At 45.9% G+C, this 21178-nt stretch overlaps 1 protein-coding gene across 1 annotated transcript; it reads left to right on the top strand.

Annotated features, from left to right (window-relative positions):
- Nucleotides 1-1916: 1916 nt before the first annotated feature.
- On the top strand, nucleotides 1917-14995 carry btaf1 (BTAF1 RNA polymerase II, B-TFIID transcription factor-associated). Its single transcript, XM_028423499.1, has 38 exons — nucleotides 1917-2338; nucleotides 3133-3256; nucleotides 3393-3507; nucleotides 3730-3873; nucleotides 4353-4552; nucleotides 5170-5303; nucleotides 5414-5543; nucleotides 5625-5693; nucleotides 5877-5966; nucleotides 6049-6144; nucleotides 6657-6833; nucleotides 7042-7182; nucleotides 7299-7423; nucleotides 7506-7626; nucleotides 7720-7824; nucleotides 7901-8050; nucleotides 8152-8294; nucleotides 8382-8556; nucleotides 8627-8830; nucleotides 9001-9418; nucleotides 9519-9697; nucleotides 9788-9944; nucleotides 10055-10164; nucleotides 10274-10475; nucleotides 10599-10747; nucleotides 10834-10986; nucleotides 11328-11449; nucleotides 11537-11704; nucleotides 11815-11892; nucleotides 11969-12098; nucleotides 12175-12316; nucleotides 12391-12521; nucleotides 12639-12761; nucleotides 13054-13206; nucleotides 13275-13486; nucleotides 13567-13726; nucleotides 13996-14166; nucleotides 14319-14995. The coding sequence occupies exons 1-38, from the start codon at nucleotides 2325-2327 to the stop codon at nucleotides 14466-14468; spliced, it is 5565 nt and encodes a 1854-aa protein (XP_028279300.1). The 5' UTR covers nucleotides 1917-2324; the 3' UTR covers nucleotides 14469-14995.
- Nucleotides 14996-21178: the final 6183 nt, after the last annotated feature.

The following is a 21178-nucleotide window of genomic DNA, read 5'->3' as shown; positions in this document are numbered from 1 at the left end:
CTGTCAGTGTTTTGTGTAGAGCCGGCATGAGGATTTTTTGTTTTTTTTTCTTCAAGATGTTTGAGATATCAGGTGTGAATGTTGCTACGAGGAGCTCAGAGGGATGGTTTGTTCCTCTGTGTCCAAACGTGGTGTATTTATTTGAGGCCAAATGTATCGGCAGGATTAAATGCACAAGTACTTTGTGTGTGTCTGTAGCCGTCGGGATTATTATTTTGCTTGGTTAAAAAGCAGAAGCAAAAAGGGATTTATGTGCAGTTTTTTTCTTTTGAAGAATGTCATTTGGATATATCTATATATATAAAAAGAAGCCTAACGTAGATGCAGAAAGAATCGGTGCTTTTCTGATTTCAGGCGGAGCTGTCAAGCTCTGCTGTGATAGATTTTAAATAAAACACAAACCTTTGTTAAACTGTGGTTCTTGTCATGTGGGTGTGTTTGATCAGCCTCAGATGTTTTTTGTCATTTCTTTAGTGTGTGTAAAAAAGAGAGAGCGCTGGATGTGCAGCAGTGTTTAAATCACCCACTGCTCCAAGCTGGCCAGAGGGATGTGGAGCATCTGCAGACCATTAATAAAAATAAGAAATGAAGCATTTAAAAATGGACTCCTCTTTTCCACACGTGTTGAATGTGAAGCTCAGTTTGTGTTCCCCTGCCAGTTTTAGATTAAATGTGCACGATATAAACGTGCTGTTGCTGAACGGAGGATGGAAGGTGACAAGAACTGATCACTGCTACACCTCAGGTACCACAATCCACACGTCATGGGTCATTTTTCAGTTTGAATAATTGTAATTGAGAATCAAACAGGATTTGCAGTCATCTAAATGTGAACACACACTCCAAACTGCGCTGCATTGTGCTTATTTTAGACATTGCATAACAAGGTTTCATAACCGAAATTCTGAAAACAGGCAGGATGTTCATGTTGTGATAAGATCAGTCCACATTTTTCATGCACATTACATTACATTAAAAAAAACCTGCCCGTCTGGTTACGCACCGTGTCGCATGACAAGTTCAGAGTTTTACAAACTTTACATCAGAAGACCATACAGCCACTGCTTTAAGTTCACATTACAAGAATGCAAAGGACATACCTTCAGATAACAGAGGTCACACTGTACAGGTGGTGTTCAATCATCACCTTTATGGCAGGATGAGCATCAGACTCCTTCAGCAGCTGTAATATGATGTAAATATTATGAGGACAGGCTAAGAAAGGTCACTCCTAACGTTCTTCTACTTCAGCTTTGAGAAGAAGCTACTGAAATATAAATATATCCACATGTTTAGGAAGTGCTGTGTGGTATTGTTGTGAGTGCCACAGCACAGCTGCTTTCCTCTAAAGTCTCTGTGTATCTGCCCAGCATGTTAATGCCTCCTAATGTCACCTAACCAGGAGCTACCTGAAGCTCTGAGCATGATTAACCTTTGCTGAATGCCACTAAAACACTTTGTGATCCGTGTGGTGGAGGATTGTGCAGAGCTGATTAACCTTTTCAGGACCACGGTCAGCTCAGCTCAGGGTTCAGTTGTGATGTTAACTGAAATAAAATAAAATTCTTACGTCAAAACACCAGGAAACATATCAATAAATTACAAATAAATAAATTGGTGTAACATTGTAAGGCCATTGAGAGGGTTAAATAATGATCTATTTTTACATATTCAAGCAAATAGACAAACATGTGTGTTTATTTATTTTATTTTATATTTTTTTATTATATTTTATTAATTAAAAATGTGTGAAACGTGGATTAATGTATCTGGTGTGTGTGTGAGAATAAAACTATTCCTTTTATTTCTTTCTATTCGTTTCCTCTTTTATCGCGCATTTTGATTGGCTCTCCCTGATGCTTGTAGCCAATCAGCCTCCGCCTGCGATGGAGGAAGGAATAAATGCAAGATGGCTCCTCATATAAAAACAGTCTTCTGGGTCGCCCTCAACGTGCAACTAAATAACTCTTTAAATCTAATCAGGTTAAAATATTTATCCGCGAAGAGCTCTGAAGGGTAAATCGAGCTTTAGATTGATGATATTTGACAATATTTTGTCGGAGAGGCTTCCAGAGGGACGACGGGGACAACTTTGAAGACATGAATCGGTTGTGAACTCGCTGGCTTCGGTAGACTTGAGAGTTGGGGTGGCTCACAAGCTCACTCGGCTCGGGCCTCGGCTAGCTAGCTAGCAGTAGCTGCTAACTAGCTAATGACTTCGTTTACTGTTATCTGTCTCACTGGGAACGGTAAAGAGCGCAGGAGGAGACGCGTCGCGCCGCTGGCTGTCTGTTGAATGCGGGACGCTGATACAGTAATTGATCATGGCCGTATCAAGGTAAGATAATCCTGTTTAAACTGGCCGATTTCCCCCTAACGATTAGCTAGCTACAACTGCTAATCCCCTCTGATTTGGTGGAGAATGGCATGGCGACGGGCAGTTAGCGTGTAAAAGCTAGCATGGTGGAACTTCGTTCAATGCTCTTGGATGGAAAAAAAAAATGCACATTGATTAAAATTGTTCCATTATTGTTCCTCATTGATCTGCTGACGCCCTGATGGTAAATACTACTTAACTAACGTCATTGGTAAAAGTTGTCAGTGAAGCCGGAGATGCCACCATTGTCTGTCTTCCTGTGTAGATCAGCATGTTATGATAACGTTATTAACCTGAACTGTGGCGCCGCTTGCTGATGGCAGTGAGCTGAGTGCGGCTGACAGATGGCTGCAGTCTGCCCCTGATGCCAGCATCACCTCAGAGATGCGCTCAGGTTGTTTTGATTCGATTTAATGGTTGGATTGAAGTTCACCTACACCTAACTGTCAACTGTCTCCTTCTTCTGCTCTTTTATTACACTCATCTCAAGTATTAGTGTGGTACCCGGGGGAGTGGGTCAGAGCCTGTACATCTCTAATCCACCTTACTGCACTAATAGACAGCTGATGACCCGGGTGAAAGACCAGGCTCATTAGGCAGGTGACCAGTGAAATGAAATCAGCCTGCTCCTAACATTCTTCAGTCATTCCAAAGACCCTCGCACTACAGAGTTCCGGCTGTGAGGCGCCATGGTTTTGTGATAACTGCGTGTGTTGTCTTGACCTCATCGTTGTTTTTTTTGTTGTTGTTTTTAGACTTGATCGATTGTTTATCCTGCTCGACACTGGAACAACACCAGTAACCAGGAAGGCAGCGGCTCAGCAGCTCGGAGAAGTCGTCAAACTCCACCCACACGAACTCAACAGTCTCTTATCAAAGGTTTGTGTCAGCGTGCTGTATGAGGATGTTGCTGTCTACTGAATTTAAAGTTTGTGGAAGTTGTCTCCTACCTTCTCTTCATATGCTGAAGAGACAATTGTTGTAAAGAAAAATGTTTTTTTTTGTCAATTACTAGGTCTTAACCTACCTACGGAGTCCCAACTGGGACACTCGAATAGCAGCGGGCCAAGCTGTAGAGGCCATTGTAAGGAATATTCCTGCGTGGAACCCGACACCCAAACCTAAAGAAGGTGAGTATTAAACCCTGCTCTGTGGCCACCAACTGCTGTTCTTTTGCCAAAGATATTGATCATTCTGATTCAGTACCCAAACTGCTGCATTACACTTTCTGATAAACTCATATATATTTTTAATCCTAGCTGACGGCATAAGATGATCAGAAAACAAGATGTGAAAACATCTTTTGTTTTCGCAGCTATGACCTCATCAGACCTGTGTTTTTTGTCCTGCAGAGTCCTGTGAGGATCTCTCTCCAGAGGACTCCTCCTGCGACCGGTTGAGTTTTTACCACTTTGACATCTCCCGCCTACTCAAGCACGGGGCGTCTTTACTGGGATCTGCTGGGGCAGAGTTTGAGCTGCAGGATGACAAAACGGGTTTGTAGTGGCACTTTTTATATACTGTTAAACTCACACACACGTCTGAACCTGCACAGCCTGGAATTAGTTTCTGTTTTTTTGACTCTCTTGTTTTGACAGATTTTAGTGTGTATTTGTTAAACTGATGTTGTGCACCACACTTACTTCCTGTCTCTACTTGCTTAAACTCAAGAAACAAGCATGATCGCTTAGTGTTGACTTTAACAGAGATTTGAATATGTAAAGCTGCTTGTTATCGTTTGACATCCAGTTGAACTTCCTGTCTGTATGTACCCGTCATGCTTCCCTGATCTGATTTCACTTCTCATCGTAGGTTCCCTTTACTGTCCGAGTTTACTAAATTTAGCACTCCTAGGCGACACAGAGATATTTATAATGCTGTACTTGGGTTTATTTGTGACACCAGGACTACCTACATCATATTCTTGTGTACACTGTGATCTGAAGTTCCTTGTCATCGTGCCGTTTGTTCCCAGGTGAGATGGACCCTAAGGAGCGTCTTGCGCGCCAGAGGAAGCTGCTTCAGAAGAAGCTGGGCCTGGACATGGGTGCTGCTATCGGTATGGACACAGAGGAGCTGTTCAACGATGAGGACCTGGACTATACGTGCCAAACCAGCGGGCTCAAAGCCAGTGGAAGTAAAAGCATAGCTGGATCCAGCTCCCGCAACCATGTGGTGGGTCTACTTTGGACTCTGACTTTGAGAACTCTGCATGGTGGCTTAGTCATTTCTTACCTGGGGAAAGTCAAGCTGAGTGTCACTAATTGAAGAGGAGGCAGCGTATTGTTGTCTCAGGCATGCAGTCTCATATGTGACTAACGTGTTATGATGCTGTGCAGCTATTGGCTTGTCTGGACAGGTTATCTGCCCGGGAAGCTGTGTTAAATGTGTTCCGATTGTGCCATCTTCTCTTTGGTGAATCATCCTTTTCTCTGTTATGATTCATGTGTGCTTTTCCTCATAAATAACACCTTCTGTATTTCGGCTTCCTCACCGTGTTGTGTGAAGACCACACATATAATAGAAATTCTTCTTCACTGGTTTGTGTGATACGGGTAGTTGTGATGAAATCTTCATTATGAAGCTCCAAAGCTGTCAGCTGTGCGTGCAGAAAGTCACGTACAGCTGGACGGTGCAGGGAGAACGTATTTACCTTTTCATTCCAGCAGTGATTCATGACGTTTTGAACTAGTGAATGAATTAACGTAACGTGGAACGGCTGATGAAGCGTGCGGGTGCATCTTTGTGTTCGGCAAACTGTATCATCGTCTCATCCACCGCTTTGTGTTCAGACCATTCAGGCTGCTGAACTGATCGACTCGGAGTTCCGGCCAGGCATGAGCAGCCGTCAGAAGAACAAGGCTAAGAGGATGGCTAAACTGGTGGCAAAGCAACGATCCAGAGACGTGGATCCTAATGAAAAAAGGTACGATCATTACAGCTCTGACGATCACTGCGTAGAAATCATTATGCTTTTCACAAATAAATGTCTCAGCCCAACACACGTTGTGACGAAGTGACGCTGCTCTCTTTTAGTAATGACAGCTTTGAGGGTGAACCTGAGGAGAAACGCCGAAAAACCACCAACGTCGTCATTGACCAACCAGCCACAGAGCACAAAGTCTTAATCGACAATGTTCCAGATAACTCCGGTCTTCTAGAGGAGGTGAGGAATCAGAAATGACTGTGTTGATTTCTTTTGTGAACAAACGACATAAATATAATGATGTGTTATTGTTGTCTTCAGATTAATGAGTGGCCTCTGGAGAGCTTCTGCGAGGAGCTCTGCAATGACCTCTTCAATCCTTCATGGGAGGTAAAAACAAAGCACTGGCTTCAGTCAGATGAGGGTGTCAGCTGAGTTAAAGATGCTTTCAGGTTAACTGCACAACCAGCTGGAAGGCTGACGTTTCATCAGCCGGCTGGTAGCTGTAGCTGTGCACTCGCATCTCCACGAACGCGGACAAATCGGTTCTCTGTTGGTGCTTTTTGTTTGCAGGTTCGTCACGGTGCAGGCACAGGTCTTAGAGAAATCCTCAAGTCTCACGGTGCTGGGGGTGGGAAGCTGGTGGGAAGCACAGCAGAGCAGGTTTGTCTTAAAGAGATTTTTATTTCTGTTTTTTTATTCATCGGTTAGAAGGTTAATTAAGTGTCCTGATGATTTGGTTTAGATGTCGCGACAACATCACGAGTGGATCGAGGACCTGGTCATCCGGCTGCTCTGTGTCTTTGCTCTGGACCGCTTTGGGGACTTTGTGTCTGATGAGGTACGGAGGCTGCTTCACTGATAACTGATAGCTATGAGGAGATGTAGCCTATCAGTCTAATTTAGGGAATATCTGGATCTGTGGGTGGATTTCTGTGAGATGTCTTTGTGTTACAGTTGCCTTGTTTGGCAATGTTCATCCTCATTGCTGTTGTAATGCATCAGTATTTTTACTGGATCTTTTTTATATAATGTTCCTCCTACATTTCTTTTTAAAATATTTCATCAGAAGTTACAAAATGTCATGCTGATTATGGTGGCACATGTTTCATAACATGGTGACTTGTGCCAAGTGCCTTCTGGTAGCCATGGCAGAGTCGTTTTGAGTCGTTAACCCATCCTCTGCCACCTTGATGCAGGTGATAATGAGAGGACAGAACACGTTGAGGATTTGTGGATATAACACTTTATCATGATGGTCGCTATTAGACAAACATTTGTTGGCTAACCGCTTCACTAGTTGAACCGCTTTGGTTTCTTTTGTGATATTTATTCTGCCTCTCCCTCTGGCAGGTGGTGGCTCCTGTGAGGGAGACGTGTGCCCAGACGCTCGGCGTGGCTCTCCGGCACATGAATGAAACGGGTGTTTATATGACGGTGGACGTCCTGCTGAAGCTGCTGAAAGAGGACCAGTGGGAAGTTCGTCATGGAGGCCTGCTGGGCATCAAGTACGCCCTGGCTGTCCGTCAGGTACCACCTGTTCTCGCTGCTAAATCAGCATAGCAGGGTTCAGCGCTGCATCTGACTAATGCACCATATGGTCCCGAATGTAAATTGTGAGGGTTGGAGAACATGGATGATGAAAGCGTTTCTTTGGTCTGGCAGCATATGTGCAGCTGCTGGTGAGACGTCTCTGTAGACACTCAGATTTTTGTCCATCTGTCCCTCTGTGTCTCAGGACTTGATTGCGGTTTTACTGCCCCGTGTGCTCCCTGCTATAACAGAAGGTCTACAGGACCTGGATGATGATGTCCGGGCTGTAGCAGCTGCAGCTCTCATCCCTGTGGTGGAAGGCTTGGTGCAGCTACTGCCCAGTAAGGTCAGAGTCAACGCTCTCCTTCAGTGGTGTGAAGTGTGTCGCCTCCGAGTGGTTATTTATCATGCTGTCCTCGTTCTGAATATCTTAAATTAGTGGCTGCATTCTACACCTCTCAGGTACCCTTCATAGTCAACACACTATGGGACGCTCTTTTGGACCTGGATGACCTCACAGCTTCCACCAACAGTATTATGACTCTGCTGTCCTCACTGCTGACGTATCCACAAGTCCGACAGTGCAGGTCAGTCTCTGAAGGGGTAGTTGGGTGGCATGGCTCCTCCAGTCTGTTTATGAATAGTGACACACTTTCCTCTTCTCCCTAGCATGCAGCAGTCGCTCACCGTCCTCGTTCCTCGAGTCTGGCCGTTCTTGAGACACACTATATCATCAGTAAGACGGGCGGCGCTGGAAACTCTTTTCACACTGCTGTCTAAGGCCGACCAGGTAACTTTGAGCAAGTATAACTGATGAGCAGTCGCAGCATAAATTGGGATATTTTGATGACTTTGCACGGTTCTTGGTATGTTGTTTCATCAGAGTTGTGCGGTGTGGATAAATCCCATATTGCAAGACATGCTCCGCCACATCTTCCAGTCCTGCATACTGGAGAGCAACGAGGAAATCCTTGAGCTGATCCAGAAGGTTTGTCAGATGACACACTTGTTTTTACAGCAGTTTGTATTATTACTTTTTGGTTAATGTGTGTCCCTGTGCGCAGGTGTGGATGGAGCTGCTGTCTCAGGCCCCCCAGCAGTACGTGGTAGCAGCCAGCTGCCCGTGGATGGGTGCCTGGCTCTGTCTCATGATGCAGGCCTCTCACATTCCCATAGACCTGAACATGTTGCTGGAGGTCAAGGCCCGCTCCAAGGTCGGAAGCTTCTCTAATCTACCTAATTGAGAACTGCCATTCTTGTAGCTGCATGGTTTTTCCGATCATTTTAATCATGAATCGTTGTGTGGGTTTAACAGGAGAAGGCCGGATCAAAGGCACGTCAGGTGGGCAATCAGGTGAAGGAGACGGTTCAGGAGTATATAGCAGGAGCAGAGACGGTGACGGATGACCCAGTGACGAGGGACTACGTCGTGTTTCGTGCTCGACTTATGTCGGCCAAGTAAGTCGGTACTTCTGATCTGACAAACAGAAAGTGAAATTGCCAAATGAATGCTGAGTTTTTTCCCCTGCTCTCCCTGTAATGCAGATTGCTGGGGGCTCTGTGTAGGTGTATCTGCGACCCTCAGCTCAACGCTGCATCTCAGGAGATCAGACCAGCTGAGTCTTTAGGCCAGCTGCTGCTCTTCCACCTCAACTCCAAGTCTGCCCTGCAGCGTATAGCGGTGTCCCTGGTGCTGTGCGAGTGGGCTGCACTGCAGAAGGTGAGGAACACTGAAGTTTCACTGATGTAACAGCACAAGGCATGCAGAGTTAAACACGTTCTTCTTTTAGGATTGTCAGGTGGTGTCATCTATGGTGCAGCCTCGTCTTCTGGCCATCCTGTCTGAGCAGTTGTACTACGACGAGATCGCCATCCCCTTCACACGCATGCAGAACGAGTGCAAGCAGCTCATTGCTCTGCTAGCTGATGCCCAAATAGACCTTCAGGACCGCCTCAACTGCAGCGTTTTCACCATTGACCAAGCCAATGACCTGGTAAATCTTACACAACCTGATTAAAATAAAGCAAGAATTTCTCACACTAACTTGAACACACTATTTTGTGTAATCTTGGTCAATGGAGAGCAGGTTGACATGTCTGAATTCAGTTCTCCTGTAAGTCTAAGGCTGATAGATATTGCATTGCCCTCCTGCTTGTTTCCTAGGTAACCACCATCTTCACAGAGTCAACAGTGGGTCTGAATGTGAAGTCCAAACAGTGGCAGGCGCTGGATAGCAAACGTCAGCAGGCTCAGGCGACCGTGTTGGAGACCAGCACAGAGTGGCAGCAGCTGCACCTGCGCGTCCACATGTTCGCCGCGTGTGCAGTGATTAACCTGCAAGTGCTTCCCGACAAACTCAACCCTCTGGTCAGGCCTCTGATGGAGGCCGTCAAGAGGGAGGAGAACACCCTGATCCAGGGTTACGCTGCTTCTTATATAGCCAAGCTACTGCAGCAGTGTGCTGCACGCTCACCGTGCCCCAACTCCAAGATCCTCAAAAACCTCTGTGCCTCGGCCTGCGTGGACTCTGCGGTCACGCCCTCGTCTGCCTGCCCGGTCCCCCCACAGGACAATGCCAAAGGTTAGTCATATTTTTAGACTGTCAGCTACCTGCAGGTGTCATCTGGTCGGTTTACCTCGGGGCTGGAGTTGACTGCATGCTGTGTTTGTCGTGCTTTTAGGAGGTGAGAAAGATGGCATGTATCACATGGTCAACAAAACCCGAGGCATCATCACCCTGTACCGCCACCAAAGGGCTGCGTTTGCCATCACCAGTAAGAGGGGTCCAGCTCCTAAAGCTCCAAAGACTCCGACCACAGAGCTTCCCCCCGGCAGCACCCTCAGCACTGATAATGATGAGGTACATAGCATTAATAAAGAGCCTGTTCTTCACTTCAGCTCGTATAAACATCAGGTTGTTGTAACTGTTCTTGATGGGTTTTCCTTTTAGAGCAAGAAGCCATTTCTCATTCAGAGACGAGGAGCAGATTTCTCCTTAACAACCATTGCCAGGCACTTTGGTGCAGACCTTACCCAGTGTCTGCCATACCTGTGGGAGAACACGGTGGGGCCGCTGAGGACGGTGGCAACAGAGAGTCAGCGCATTGGTATGATTGTCATATTAGACTGACAGTTCTTTCCATTTTCACATATCAGGTTGTATCTCTGGATGTTTGTGGCACTCTGATTCACTGCTGGATTTCTTGTGTGTTCTCAGACAGGCAGCTGCAGCTGGAGAGGGGTGACACTGCAGCACAGGACCTGGTCAACTCTCTACAAGTACTGGAAGTCATGGCTGGAGCCATGGCTGCTGAGCTCAAACCTCTGGTAAGACCTCTGACGTACTAAACAAAGATTGAACTTGAATGGCCAGTGTAATGGGGCAGTGTTAATGTTCACATGATGTTCCTTTAACAGCTGCTCTCTTCTGTTGTAGTTACTGGAGCTCCTGCCCCATCTGTTCACCTGCCTGCAGCACCCTTACACGGCCGTGCGTCACATGGCCGCGCGCTGTGTGGGCGTGCTCAGTAAGATTGCCACACTGGAGACCATGAACAGTTTCCTTGAGTGTGTACTGCTCTGGTTAGCTGCTATTGATGACTGCACCAAACAGGAGGGGGCCATTGAGGCCTTAGCTTGTATCCTTTTTCCCCCCCATAAAGCATAATAACGGATATGCAGTAATACCTTCTAAGCCTTAAAGCCTCTTGCTTGTTGCTGCTATTTCTGTAAACTTTTGTCCTTGACTAACGTCTCTGCAGGCGTCATGGAGCAGCTAGATGTGGACATTGTACCCTACATCGTGCTGCTCGTTGTCCCTGTGCTGGGACGTATGAGTGACCCCAGTGACAGCATCCGTTTCATGGCCACACAGTGTTTTGCCACGCTCATCCGCCTGCTGCCACTGGAGGTATAAACACCCAGATAAGAGTTAGTAGATGTTATTATTTACCACGTCCAGGCTTAAGGTAACATATTTTCCCTTTTGACTACTAGGCGGGTATTCCAGACCCCCCCACCATGTCAGCTGACCTGATCCGCCAGAAAGCCAGAGAACGCCACTTCCTGGAGCAGCTGCTCGATGGCAGGAAGTTGGAGAACTACAAGATCCCGGTGCCCATCAAAGCTGAGCTCAGGAAGTACCAGCAGGTGTGTGTCAGTGTGATGAAGGATGCTTCATCGTTTGTCCACAGGGACACCAACCGCTGGAAAAGCGCTTCACGTCCCGTGTGATCATATTTCTGCCAGATTCAGGGAAGAGGTTTGGCTTTTAAGGCTGCAGGCTGGCCACATACATGCTGCCAGCACATGGTGTCAGACAGAGACAGGCTAAATGTGCTGGTTCCTCTTGGAAATGTCTCTGCTGAGAGCAGCCGTTTGTCTCTTTGACGGATCAGTGTAGCCGCCCTGCTTTACATGCTGTTGTTGGTCCGGTTGGTCAGCTCAGTGCTGTCAGGACTTCAGCCCTGCTGCTTTGTTTCATCTCGCAGGATGGCGTGAACTGGCTGTCCTTCCTCAACAAGTACAAGCTGCATGGGATCCTGTGTGACGACATGGGCCTCGGCAAGACCCTGCAGTCCATCTGCATCCTGGCAGGCGATCACTACCTCAGGTACTCCCTCCTACCTGTCGGATGCTCTCTCTTCATTTGTGTCTCGATTGCAGAAAATGTTGCTGATCTGACTGTGTTGTCACTCAGGGCTCAGGAATATGCCAAGACAAAGGCTGCAGACTGCAGCCCCATGCCCTCTCTGGTGGTGTGTCCTCCCACACTGACCGGACATTGGGTGGACGAAGTGGGCAAGTTCTGCGCCAAAGAGTACCTCAACCCACTGCACTATACCGGGCCTCCCACAGAGCGGATGCGGTAAGGATGAGTCAGGGTGTAATAAATCATGTGTTTGAAGTCCAAGTCGTCAGAAACTGGCACCGTGATGGAGAGCAGCGTCACCAACATGTCACATGTTTCTGTTTCAGGCTGCAGCACCAGGTGAAAAAACACAATCTCATCGTTGCCTCTTATGATGTTGTACGAAACGACATCGACTTTTTTAGGTGAGTGCCTGTTCTTATGTGTCCTGTTCTCTTTTTAAATTTTGGTAATGTGTCTTTTACTTCTTTTATTTTTCAGAAATATAAAATTTAACTACTGTATCCTCGATGAGGGTCATGTCATCAAAAATGGGAAAACCAAACTTTCCAAAGCCATCAAACAGCTGGCTGCTAACTTCAGAGTCATCCTGTCAGGAACACCCATCCAGGTGAGGCTCCACCCTGTGGAGGTTTAACTTCTCTCCGCATGTCGGCTGGTCTGAGAACAAATATTTTCCTCCTCAGAATAACGTCCTGGAGCTCTGGTCGCTGTTTGACTTCCTGATGCCGGGCTTCCTCGGAACGGAGCGTCAGTTTGCGGCTCGCTACGGGAAACCAATCCTGGCCAGCCGGGATGCTAAAAGCTCCTCACGGGAACAGGAAGCAGGTGTGTCAGCGTACATCCATGTTTTTCTGCTTAATGAATACCGACGTGGAGCTGAGGTTCATTCCTCTTTGTAGGTGTCCTGGCGATGGAGGCCTTACATCGACAGGTGTTACCCTTCCTTCTGAGAAGGATGAAGGAGGATGTCCTCCAGGATCTCCCTCCTAAAATAATTCAGGACTACTACTGCAACCTGAGCCCTCTACAGGTACCTGTGGTTGTCCTTTTTTCTTGCAGTAGTGTCAGAGTGTTTCCTCTGGTACGGCGGCTGCTTTTTGACACAGACTTCATGTAATGACCTCCTCTGCTTTCTCACCGCCTGCAGGTTCAGCTGTATGAAGACTTTGCAAAGTCAAGAGCCAAAGCCAGCGTGGAGGACAGCATCTCTATGGCCTCTGCAGAGGAAGAGGAGAAGCCCAAGCTCAAAGCAACAGGCCACGTCTTCCAGGTGGATGTTTTTTTTTAATCACAGCATCAAATATAAACAGGTTAAATGAGTCCTGTGTATCTCTGAGGTGTAAAATGGAACTGCTCCTTATTCAAACCGATGCAGGACCAGTGCAGGGTTCAGTCTGCCTCTGTGGGTTTGTTTGTATTTGCATTAATGCCACCTGCAGATCAGTGGACTGCAGGACATCTAAATCATTTCCATTATGGATCAAACTTTGATGGAGAATCTGTGTCCTGCTTTGGAGTCATTGATTGCTGTAAATTTGACCTTTATATCTGCCTCCTGTCAGGCCCTGCAGTACCTGCGGAAACTGTGCAACCACCCGAGCTTGGTCCTGACCTCGCAGCATCCAGAGTACAAACGCATCACCGAGCAGCTGGCAGGTCAGAACTCGAGCCTGCGGGACATCCAGCACGCTCCCAAACTCTCCGCTCTCAAACAGGTAACGCACTGCTGGGGGTGTGTGTGTGTGTGATATTACAGAACTAAAGACTTGGTTCTGCTCCACAGCTGCTGTTGGACTGCGGTCTGGGTGGTGGTGGAGGGTCGGAGGGGGGCACTGAGGCAGTGGTGGCGCAGCATCGCGTGCTGATCTTCTGTCAGTTGAAAAGCATGCTGGACATCGTGGAGCACGACCTGCTGAAACCCAAACTGCCCACCGTCACCTACCTGAGGCTGGACGGCAGCGTGCAGGCCGGCCTGCGCCACTCCATCGTTTCCAGGTCAGCGGACCGTTTCTGCCGCACACCTCTGCTTGGTGCTGCTGCTGTGTCCAACTGTCTCACTCCTCTCTGCGCCGCAGGTTTAACAACGACCCGTCCATCGACGTGCTGCTGCTCACCACACATGTTGGAGGTCTGGGCTTGAACCTGACTGGTGCAGATACTGTAGTGTTTGTGGAACACGACTGGAACCCCATGAGGGACCTGCAGGCCATGGACCGTGCCCATAGGATAGGACAGGTACTGTCAGCGCAGGAAAACACACACACACACACACACATTTTGCTTTGATAAATATCTTCACAGCTGACACTGAATCCAGGAAGTGAGTAGATCATCAGTCTTTCCTTGCTGCATTATTAAACACAGCCTCGGGCCAGGGTTGGGTTGTGTGACACCGCTGCTCTTTGTCTGAAACCAGCGACGCAAAATGAGTGAACTCAAACAGGGCAGGAAGGCACATCCGATACATTCTGTTAACCTCTGACCGCCATGTTGGCTCTGTGCAGAAACGCGTGGTGAACGTGTACCGGCTGATCACACGAGGCACGCTGGAGGAGAAGATCATGGGGCTGCAGAAGTTCAAGATGAGCATCGCCAACACGGTGATCAGCCAGGACAACAGCAGCCTGCAGAGCATGGGCACGGACCAGCTCCTCAACCTCTTCACTCTCGACAAGGTGGCGCCCGCACACCGTTAGCATTTAGCAACATTTGTATAGACTGTTGACAATCCACATATATTCAGAAGTTTAAAAAAAACACCTCCACCTGTGCACGCTGTGGACGCCGTGCGTTTGTCTGAACCTTCTCGTGTGTTGATGTGTTTCAGGACAATAAGATTGAGAAGGCCGAGCACTCGCCGTCGACCTCAGGAAAGACCTCCATGAAGTCTGTGCTGGACAACCTGGGAGAGCTGTGGGACCAGCAGCAGTACGACACCGAGTACAACCTGGACAGCTTCATGCACTCCCTGCAGTAGCACTGAACCTGAATCACCGCTAGTCCTCTCATCTGCTGGCTGAGCAGGACCTGGTCAGCGTCTGAGGAGACCCCCCCCCCCCCCCCCACCCCCCCCCCACCCTCTTTTCCGTTACAGCACATGTCCAGCAGCAATAAGTGAAACACAGCCCGGAGGATGTAACCAAAGCTCTCCATCAGCGTGCACCGCCACGCTGCTCCGCCCTCTCTCTCTGAAGCACAGTGTGTCAGGATCGTTACAGCCACACAGGAAACACTGTCACCGAAGCTTCACCAAGTCTTAAAGCACTGCTCCTGTCAGCACCGCCCTGACTGACAGATGAGAACATGTTTTTGTACGACAAAAAAGAAAGAGATGCGGACCGCCATCACGCCGCCGCCTGAGCTGTACCATACAACGAGAGTCCGTTCACGAGCCGCGGCCTTAAAGAGGCTGCAGCAGAGGAACCGCTCTGTTTGTGTTCAGCTCCTCCTCCACAGGTGGAGTTAAAAAAAAAAAAAAAAAAACCCAGAAGGGGGGAGCAGCACTGCACTCTAAAGCAGCGTCAGTGACTGAAGACGGGGCCAAGCTGAGACTGGTACCAGGAAGTATTTTAAAAACACAGACTTGTACATATTTCTGCAGTTGCTGCTTTTTGTTTATGATCGTTGAATTGAAATAAATTCTACAAACATTTGAACCCTTCATCTGAGTCTGTGAACAGTGATGGCCACTAGGTGGGGTGGTTGCACATCAAGGCGTCATCATGCTAACTATTTATGAATGCACAATAAGCATCCTTTCAAACTTGTTATTTGAATTAACTCCGTATTTTTAATGCTAAGCTAGGTAACATCCACAACATCCAACATCCACTTACGGCAGGACCAACAGTTTCCCACAGAACATCCTCCACAGCATCATGCTGCCTCCACACGCTCCTGTTTCTCTGGGCTCCAGCCCTGATGCGTCCATTGTTGGAGCTTCCAGCAGTGGACGGGGGTCAGCATGGACACCCTGGCTGCTCTGCAGCTGCTCCACACACTGTGCTGCTCTGTGTGTTCTGACGCCTTTCTATCAGAACCAGCAGGAGCTTCTTCAGCAGGCTGAGCTGCAGCAGCAGCTCGTCTGTTGGATCAGAGCACACAGACCAGCCTCCAGCCTGTCACCGCTTCACTTCTCCGTAGACCAGGACCAGGCCACAGAGCTGCAGCAGCGTTAAAGATGCTCTGAGCTGGTCATCCACACATGGTCTGATCTTCAGAGTCACTCAGCTCACTTGCTGCCAGATGCTTCCCACTAAGACAGGAAGTTATGACTTGACTGGTCAACAGCCTCTGGGAGTGTTAATGACAGTGATGGAGAGCGTCGTGCACATCAGCAGAGGATGTCACTCCAAAGACCACAAAGTTTCACAGCATCATACAGCAACGTTTAATAAGATTATTAGTACAGAAAAAAGAAAACTGAAAGAACTACAGACTGTAGCTGTAGTTAGCATTAGCAGCATGGAGCTCCATGTTTTACTGCAGACAGACACAGCTCGACACTCACCGGTGTGAAAGGAAATAAAACATTTCAGAATGTAGAAGGATGTTTGTGGGAGAAATTATCAACATTATTATTATTATTATTTTTAAGTGTTTTAAGATCACAACATGAGGAAACCTTCAGTGTTCAGAGATGACTGGAGCAAAGGTGAATATACATGACACCACAGAGAGGAACATATAAAACCATCATCCACATCATGATGTTTTTCATTTATATAAACACGCTTATTCAAATTTAATAAAAGACAAAAAAGGAGATTAAATGGTGAGAAATACAAAATGCGTGGGAGTAGTTAAATAAACTAGAAGGTGTTAAAATCAACAGAGGTTAAGGAAATAAGCTTATTGATTGATTGATTGATTAATTGATTGATTGATACCGCGCTAATGACTGTGGCTATCAAACTTAGATTAGCTTAGCTAGCTGCTGAGCTAGGGAATAAAACCAGAAAATAAATTAATAAACCCTGCTGGCTTCGTGGCTAACTTTGTACACTTACAAAATAACTTATTAATTTAAGTAATATTTCAATTAATGAGTGCTAAAACAAACAAAAAAAGTGAGAGCTGTGTTAGCTTAGATTAGCTTACCTAGATGTCAAGCTTCTTTAAAGTTCGGTAGTTTGTATACAAAACAAGAATAAATCCGGAAAGAAATCTTCAAATAATTTTTCCCCCACTAATTGGGCACTTTTAAAGTAATGTTACTTTAAATGTGCACTGTATTAAAACGATGTCTATTAAAGATCGTTAAACTAGGCTAGCTCCGTCTTTATGCTAAGTGCTAACGGATGTGGACGCTCCACTTACCTTAGCTAGCTCCTGCGATATCACGTTTGTGTTGTTAGCTCCTGACACAGCTAGGCTAGGCTAGGCTAGGCTAGGCTAAGCTAACTGGCTGTAACGTGTACAAAGGGATGATTAGTTTAGCCTAGCCTAGCATAGGAAGGCAGGGTGTAAGTTAGCCCACTAGCATCCCTAAAAATATAGTAGTATAGTAATTTAAGCATTTTTTTTTGTGTGTATTTGTGTAGCAGGCAGGTGCTAATGCTAAGCTTGATGCTAACAGTCATAAGAGTGGCTTCAATTTTATGAAATTATGTCTTTTTTTCTTTTTTCTTTCTTTTTTAAGGCAGAAATATATGAGAGAAAAATATATTTATAGGACAGAAAGATCCAATCCAATGTAAATACACTGTAGTGAGAAGTTGTTGAGTTATTAACATGTGAGATCTGTTATTATTATTGTTATTATTATGATTATTAATGGTATTGTTGTGGCAGAAGCAGAAGTGTAAGCAGCCAGTGTTGTTGTCTTCTTCATCATCATCATCATCATCACAAACATACAGTGTGTCTGCTCCGTTCTGTCATGTTTTTATTGATTTTATTTTATTGCCCATTCATTTGTTTACATTGCGAATCACTGAAACATCAGCACCCAGCACTCTGCCTGTTTCTCTGTGTGAGCCGTTTGTTTTTCACACTAATGTAAGCGACATCAGCGAGTTAACACAGAAAGCTTCGACACTTTATAACAGTTATTACAAACGTGGCTTCAAAACAAACGCAAAAATAAAACCTGTAAAAGAATTAGCATCATAAAATTAATTTATTCCAAGTAAAAATACAAAATAATAAGAATATTAATAATGACATTGACCAGATATGAAAGTCTCCCCCAGAAATAAAAAGTATTATTAATGGTTGAGAAAGAAAAAAAAAAATAAAAAAAAAAAAATGAAAATATGTAAATATGTTTCAATTCTTTTCTTTTTTTTTTTTAGCAAAAACTTTCTAAAAATAATGAAAATTTCTCAGTACAAAGGCTACATCACTACTGGAAGGTACTAGCAGGTAGAGTAGGTAAAGACACAGTAGAAAATGATCGTAGTGAATCACACAATGCTTGCAATGAAAATAATTCTTCTGCCTCTTTTTCTGGTTTTCTTCTTTTCTACAAACGGTACAAACAGTATTGCACATTACAACAAAGAATCAAGGTCAGCCTTAAAAAAATGGGACTCGTTCAAGTCTTGCGTGAATATATATAGAAGGCCACCAGTCCATGATGCACCTTTGGGGGGACAGGGGGGGGGCTTCCAGGTCAAGTTACAGGTGAAAACACTGGTGTTAAAAAGAACATTCTTCTTCCTCTTCCTCTTCCTCTCTCTCTGTTGATAAATCAGGTTTTTCTTTGTTTTTTTTTATACAAAACAAAAGGGAGCACACACACACGTTTAGGAAACATAAAAAACTTCTCTTTAAAAAAATAACGAACAGAAGATCTTTCACGACTCTGGTCAGCATAGACTGATTATAAATATACAAAAAGGTGGGAACTGATGTCTCGTCTTCTTCCTCAGCACCTGATGTTTGATTTCCTAAAGAGCTCCTCCTCCTCCTCCTCCTCCTCCTCCTGGTTCGACCACTCATCCTTATAAAGTCTCACTAACACTAACTACGTCATTATATTAGTCATAAAGCTCCTTCAGATGTCTTTTTCAAAAAAATAAATTCTTAAAAGCAAAAAAAAAAAACATGATAAAAATAAAAAAAATCAACCATCTGTTAAATCATTTCTCTTGAAGAATTAAATTAATATATATATTTGTTTTCCTCTGAATAAACTTACTTAGAAAATATCTGTTTCTCTCCTAATATAATATATATTTTTTTTAAAATTGAGGTATTGCAAAAGATGCCGTCAGTCAGAGCGACGCTTCATCCTCCGACCGAGGAAAACGCCGGCTGACCGCTGAAGACTGCTCCACACACAGAGAGAGTAGTGCACAACACATGTCTGTCAGAGAGGAGGAGCCAGCACAGGACACACCCACAATCCACCTCCAGAGGGATGCTTAGTATTACTGTTATTACTACGGTTATTACTGTGTTATTACTGGTGGTTAAGCCTTTGTTTAATGTATCAGTACAAAAGTATCGTCTGCTCAGATTCAATCAGCTTTTCAGGGACAAGAAACAGAAACCAGTTTACGACTAAAAACAAGGAGGGGGGGGGGGAGGAAGGGGGGGGGGGAGGGAGGGAGGAGGAGGGAGGGCGGCGTGCTTTAACTCACAATGTTGTGTTCAGATTGTCCACAAAACTGCTAAACCCAGTGTAACTTTGACGCCTCCACCACCACCTCCACCAGCAACACGCCCCAAATCCAGAGCCGCCCAGTCTGCAGCACCCCCACCCTCCCCACCCTGCACCCCCACCCTCCCCACCCTGCACCATATCACAACATGTTTTAGCAGGTTCATTAATTCAAGCTTTGCAGGAAAAAAAAAAATATAAATCTGGATAAACATGGTGACCCCAGCATGTTCCTCCCTCTCCCTCCCTCCCTCCCCTGGTTTGATGTGAGCATGTGCAGGGCTCAGTTTATCAGGTCTCCAGTAGCTTCACTGTTTACTGCCCCCCCCCCCCCCCCTCCCCTCCCCCACCCCTCCCCCCAATTCCTCTAAAAATAAAAAAATAAAACTATAAAAGAGAAACGCCGCCTCCTTCCTCATCCGACCGTCTGATGCCGGCCGCTCCGTGTGGTCTGCTGAAAGTCGAACATGTGAGCTCTTTGGTTGCGTTCTGGGACGTAAACGTGCTTTTTTTTGTTTGTTTTTAAATCACTTGTGGAACGAATAAAAAAATCAAAATAAAAAAATAAAAAAGACCTCAGTTCAAGCTCACATTGTTGCGTCTCCTCCTTTAGATCAGAGTCTGTGTTTGTAGGCCTGTGTGTGTGTGTGTGTGTGTGCGTCAGAAAGACAGCTGTCCGAGCATGTGTGTGTGTGTGTGTGTGTGTGTGTGTGTGTGTACAAGAGAACATATATACGTGTGCATACACTAGTTATGAAGTTTCACAGGACTTCTATGTCGGACACTGACGACAGTTAAAGCGAATCACAGTTCTAGGCATACTCAGACCTACAGACTACACACGGTATCAAAAATTGCACAATTATATCAACAATCACTGCAAAAAAGTACTTCACCTATCAGAGACAGAGTCAATGGTAATCCTACATTTTACTTGATTTGTGATTATTATTAAGGTTTCTCTGTTTTCTGTATTTTTTAACCCCCCCTCCCCCTGTTGCCATGTAGAAGCCTGTCTGTGCAGGAAGTCTCCACCAGGAGAGACGTCCCACTTCCTGTTCTCATGCCCAGTGCAGCAAAACTGGCTGCAGTTCACCTAGAGGGCGCTGTGAGAGAGAGTCCGAGGATGTCTCCTTTTTTTTGGCTAATACTGAACTGAACCTTACAGCTAAGCAGAATGCTAGCATTCCCAGCTAGCATTCTGCTAATGGGTTAATGGTTAACTCGGGTTGTTCTCGGTGGCAGCTGGAGTCCTCAGATATAGATCTGTGGGGGGGGGGGGGTTCTGCTGCTGTTGTGGAGGTGTTAAATTTAAAATGGCAGATGCCTTAAACTGATGATTTTGTAAATAAATAAACATGATCAATACTTCCCATAATCACCAATTGAACTTGGGCTCCATTTTATCCTGACCCATCTCTAGAGCGCCCCCCCCCAGCTCAGACAGCGGGACTTCTCTCCTTTATAGAAACTCTCTGCTGTGTCAGCGAGGCGCCACAGCCGCCGCCGCCGCCGCCACCACAGCCGCCATGTTTCCACTGATCGGCCCCTCCCTGTTTGTGTCCGTGCGTACGTCTACGATGTGCTGTGCAAACATGGGCAGAATCCAACAGTAGACATGATATTGAAAAGTCTATTGCATGCAGCAACCTGATTGAAATAAACATGCAGTTTTGGTGGGGGGGCAACCTGAACCCCCCCCCCCCCCCCCAACTCCCTCCCCACCCTATATAAAGTCATCCATCATTGCCCTAAGGCGCCCCCTTATGACAGCTCGTCATTCGGCACCACCAGGTGCTGTTATTATTATTATTATTATTTTACACCCTAAGCCTGAATATGATGGTATCTGTTCATACCATGGATTTAGCAGCAAAGCTATTGCAGCATTACATTTACATAACACTAAAAAATAAGGTTATTATAAAAAAATAAAGACCTACAGATCGAGAGCAACCTAATCTGATTGAGCGTATGAGGTATTAATATTTTCAGAGTCAGAATTGAGAGTAAGTATAGCCGTGTTATTTTTTTTTTACTCTGGGCGATACAGGCCCACACTATCGGATAGCTGCTAC

This window comes from Parambassis ranga, chromosome 15 (assembly GCF_900634625.1).
Source record: "Parambassis ranga chromosome 15, fParRan2.1, whole genome shotgun sequence".
Classification (NCBI taxonomy): domain Eukaryota; kingdom Metazoa; phylum Chordata; class Actinopteri; family Ambassidae; genus Parambassis; species Parambassis ranga.
The sequence above is the reverse complement of the archived record's forward strand: the minus strand, read 5'-3'. Positions and strand labels throughout refer to the sequence as shown.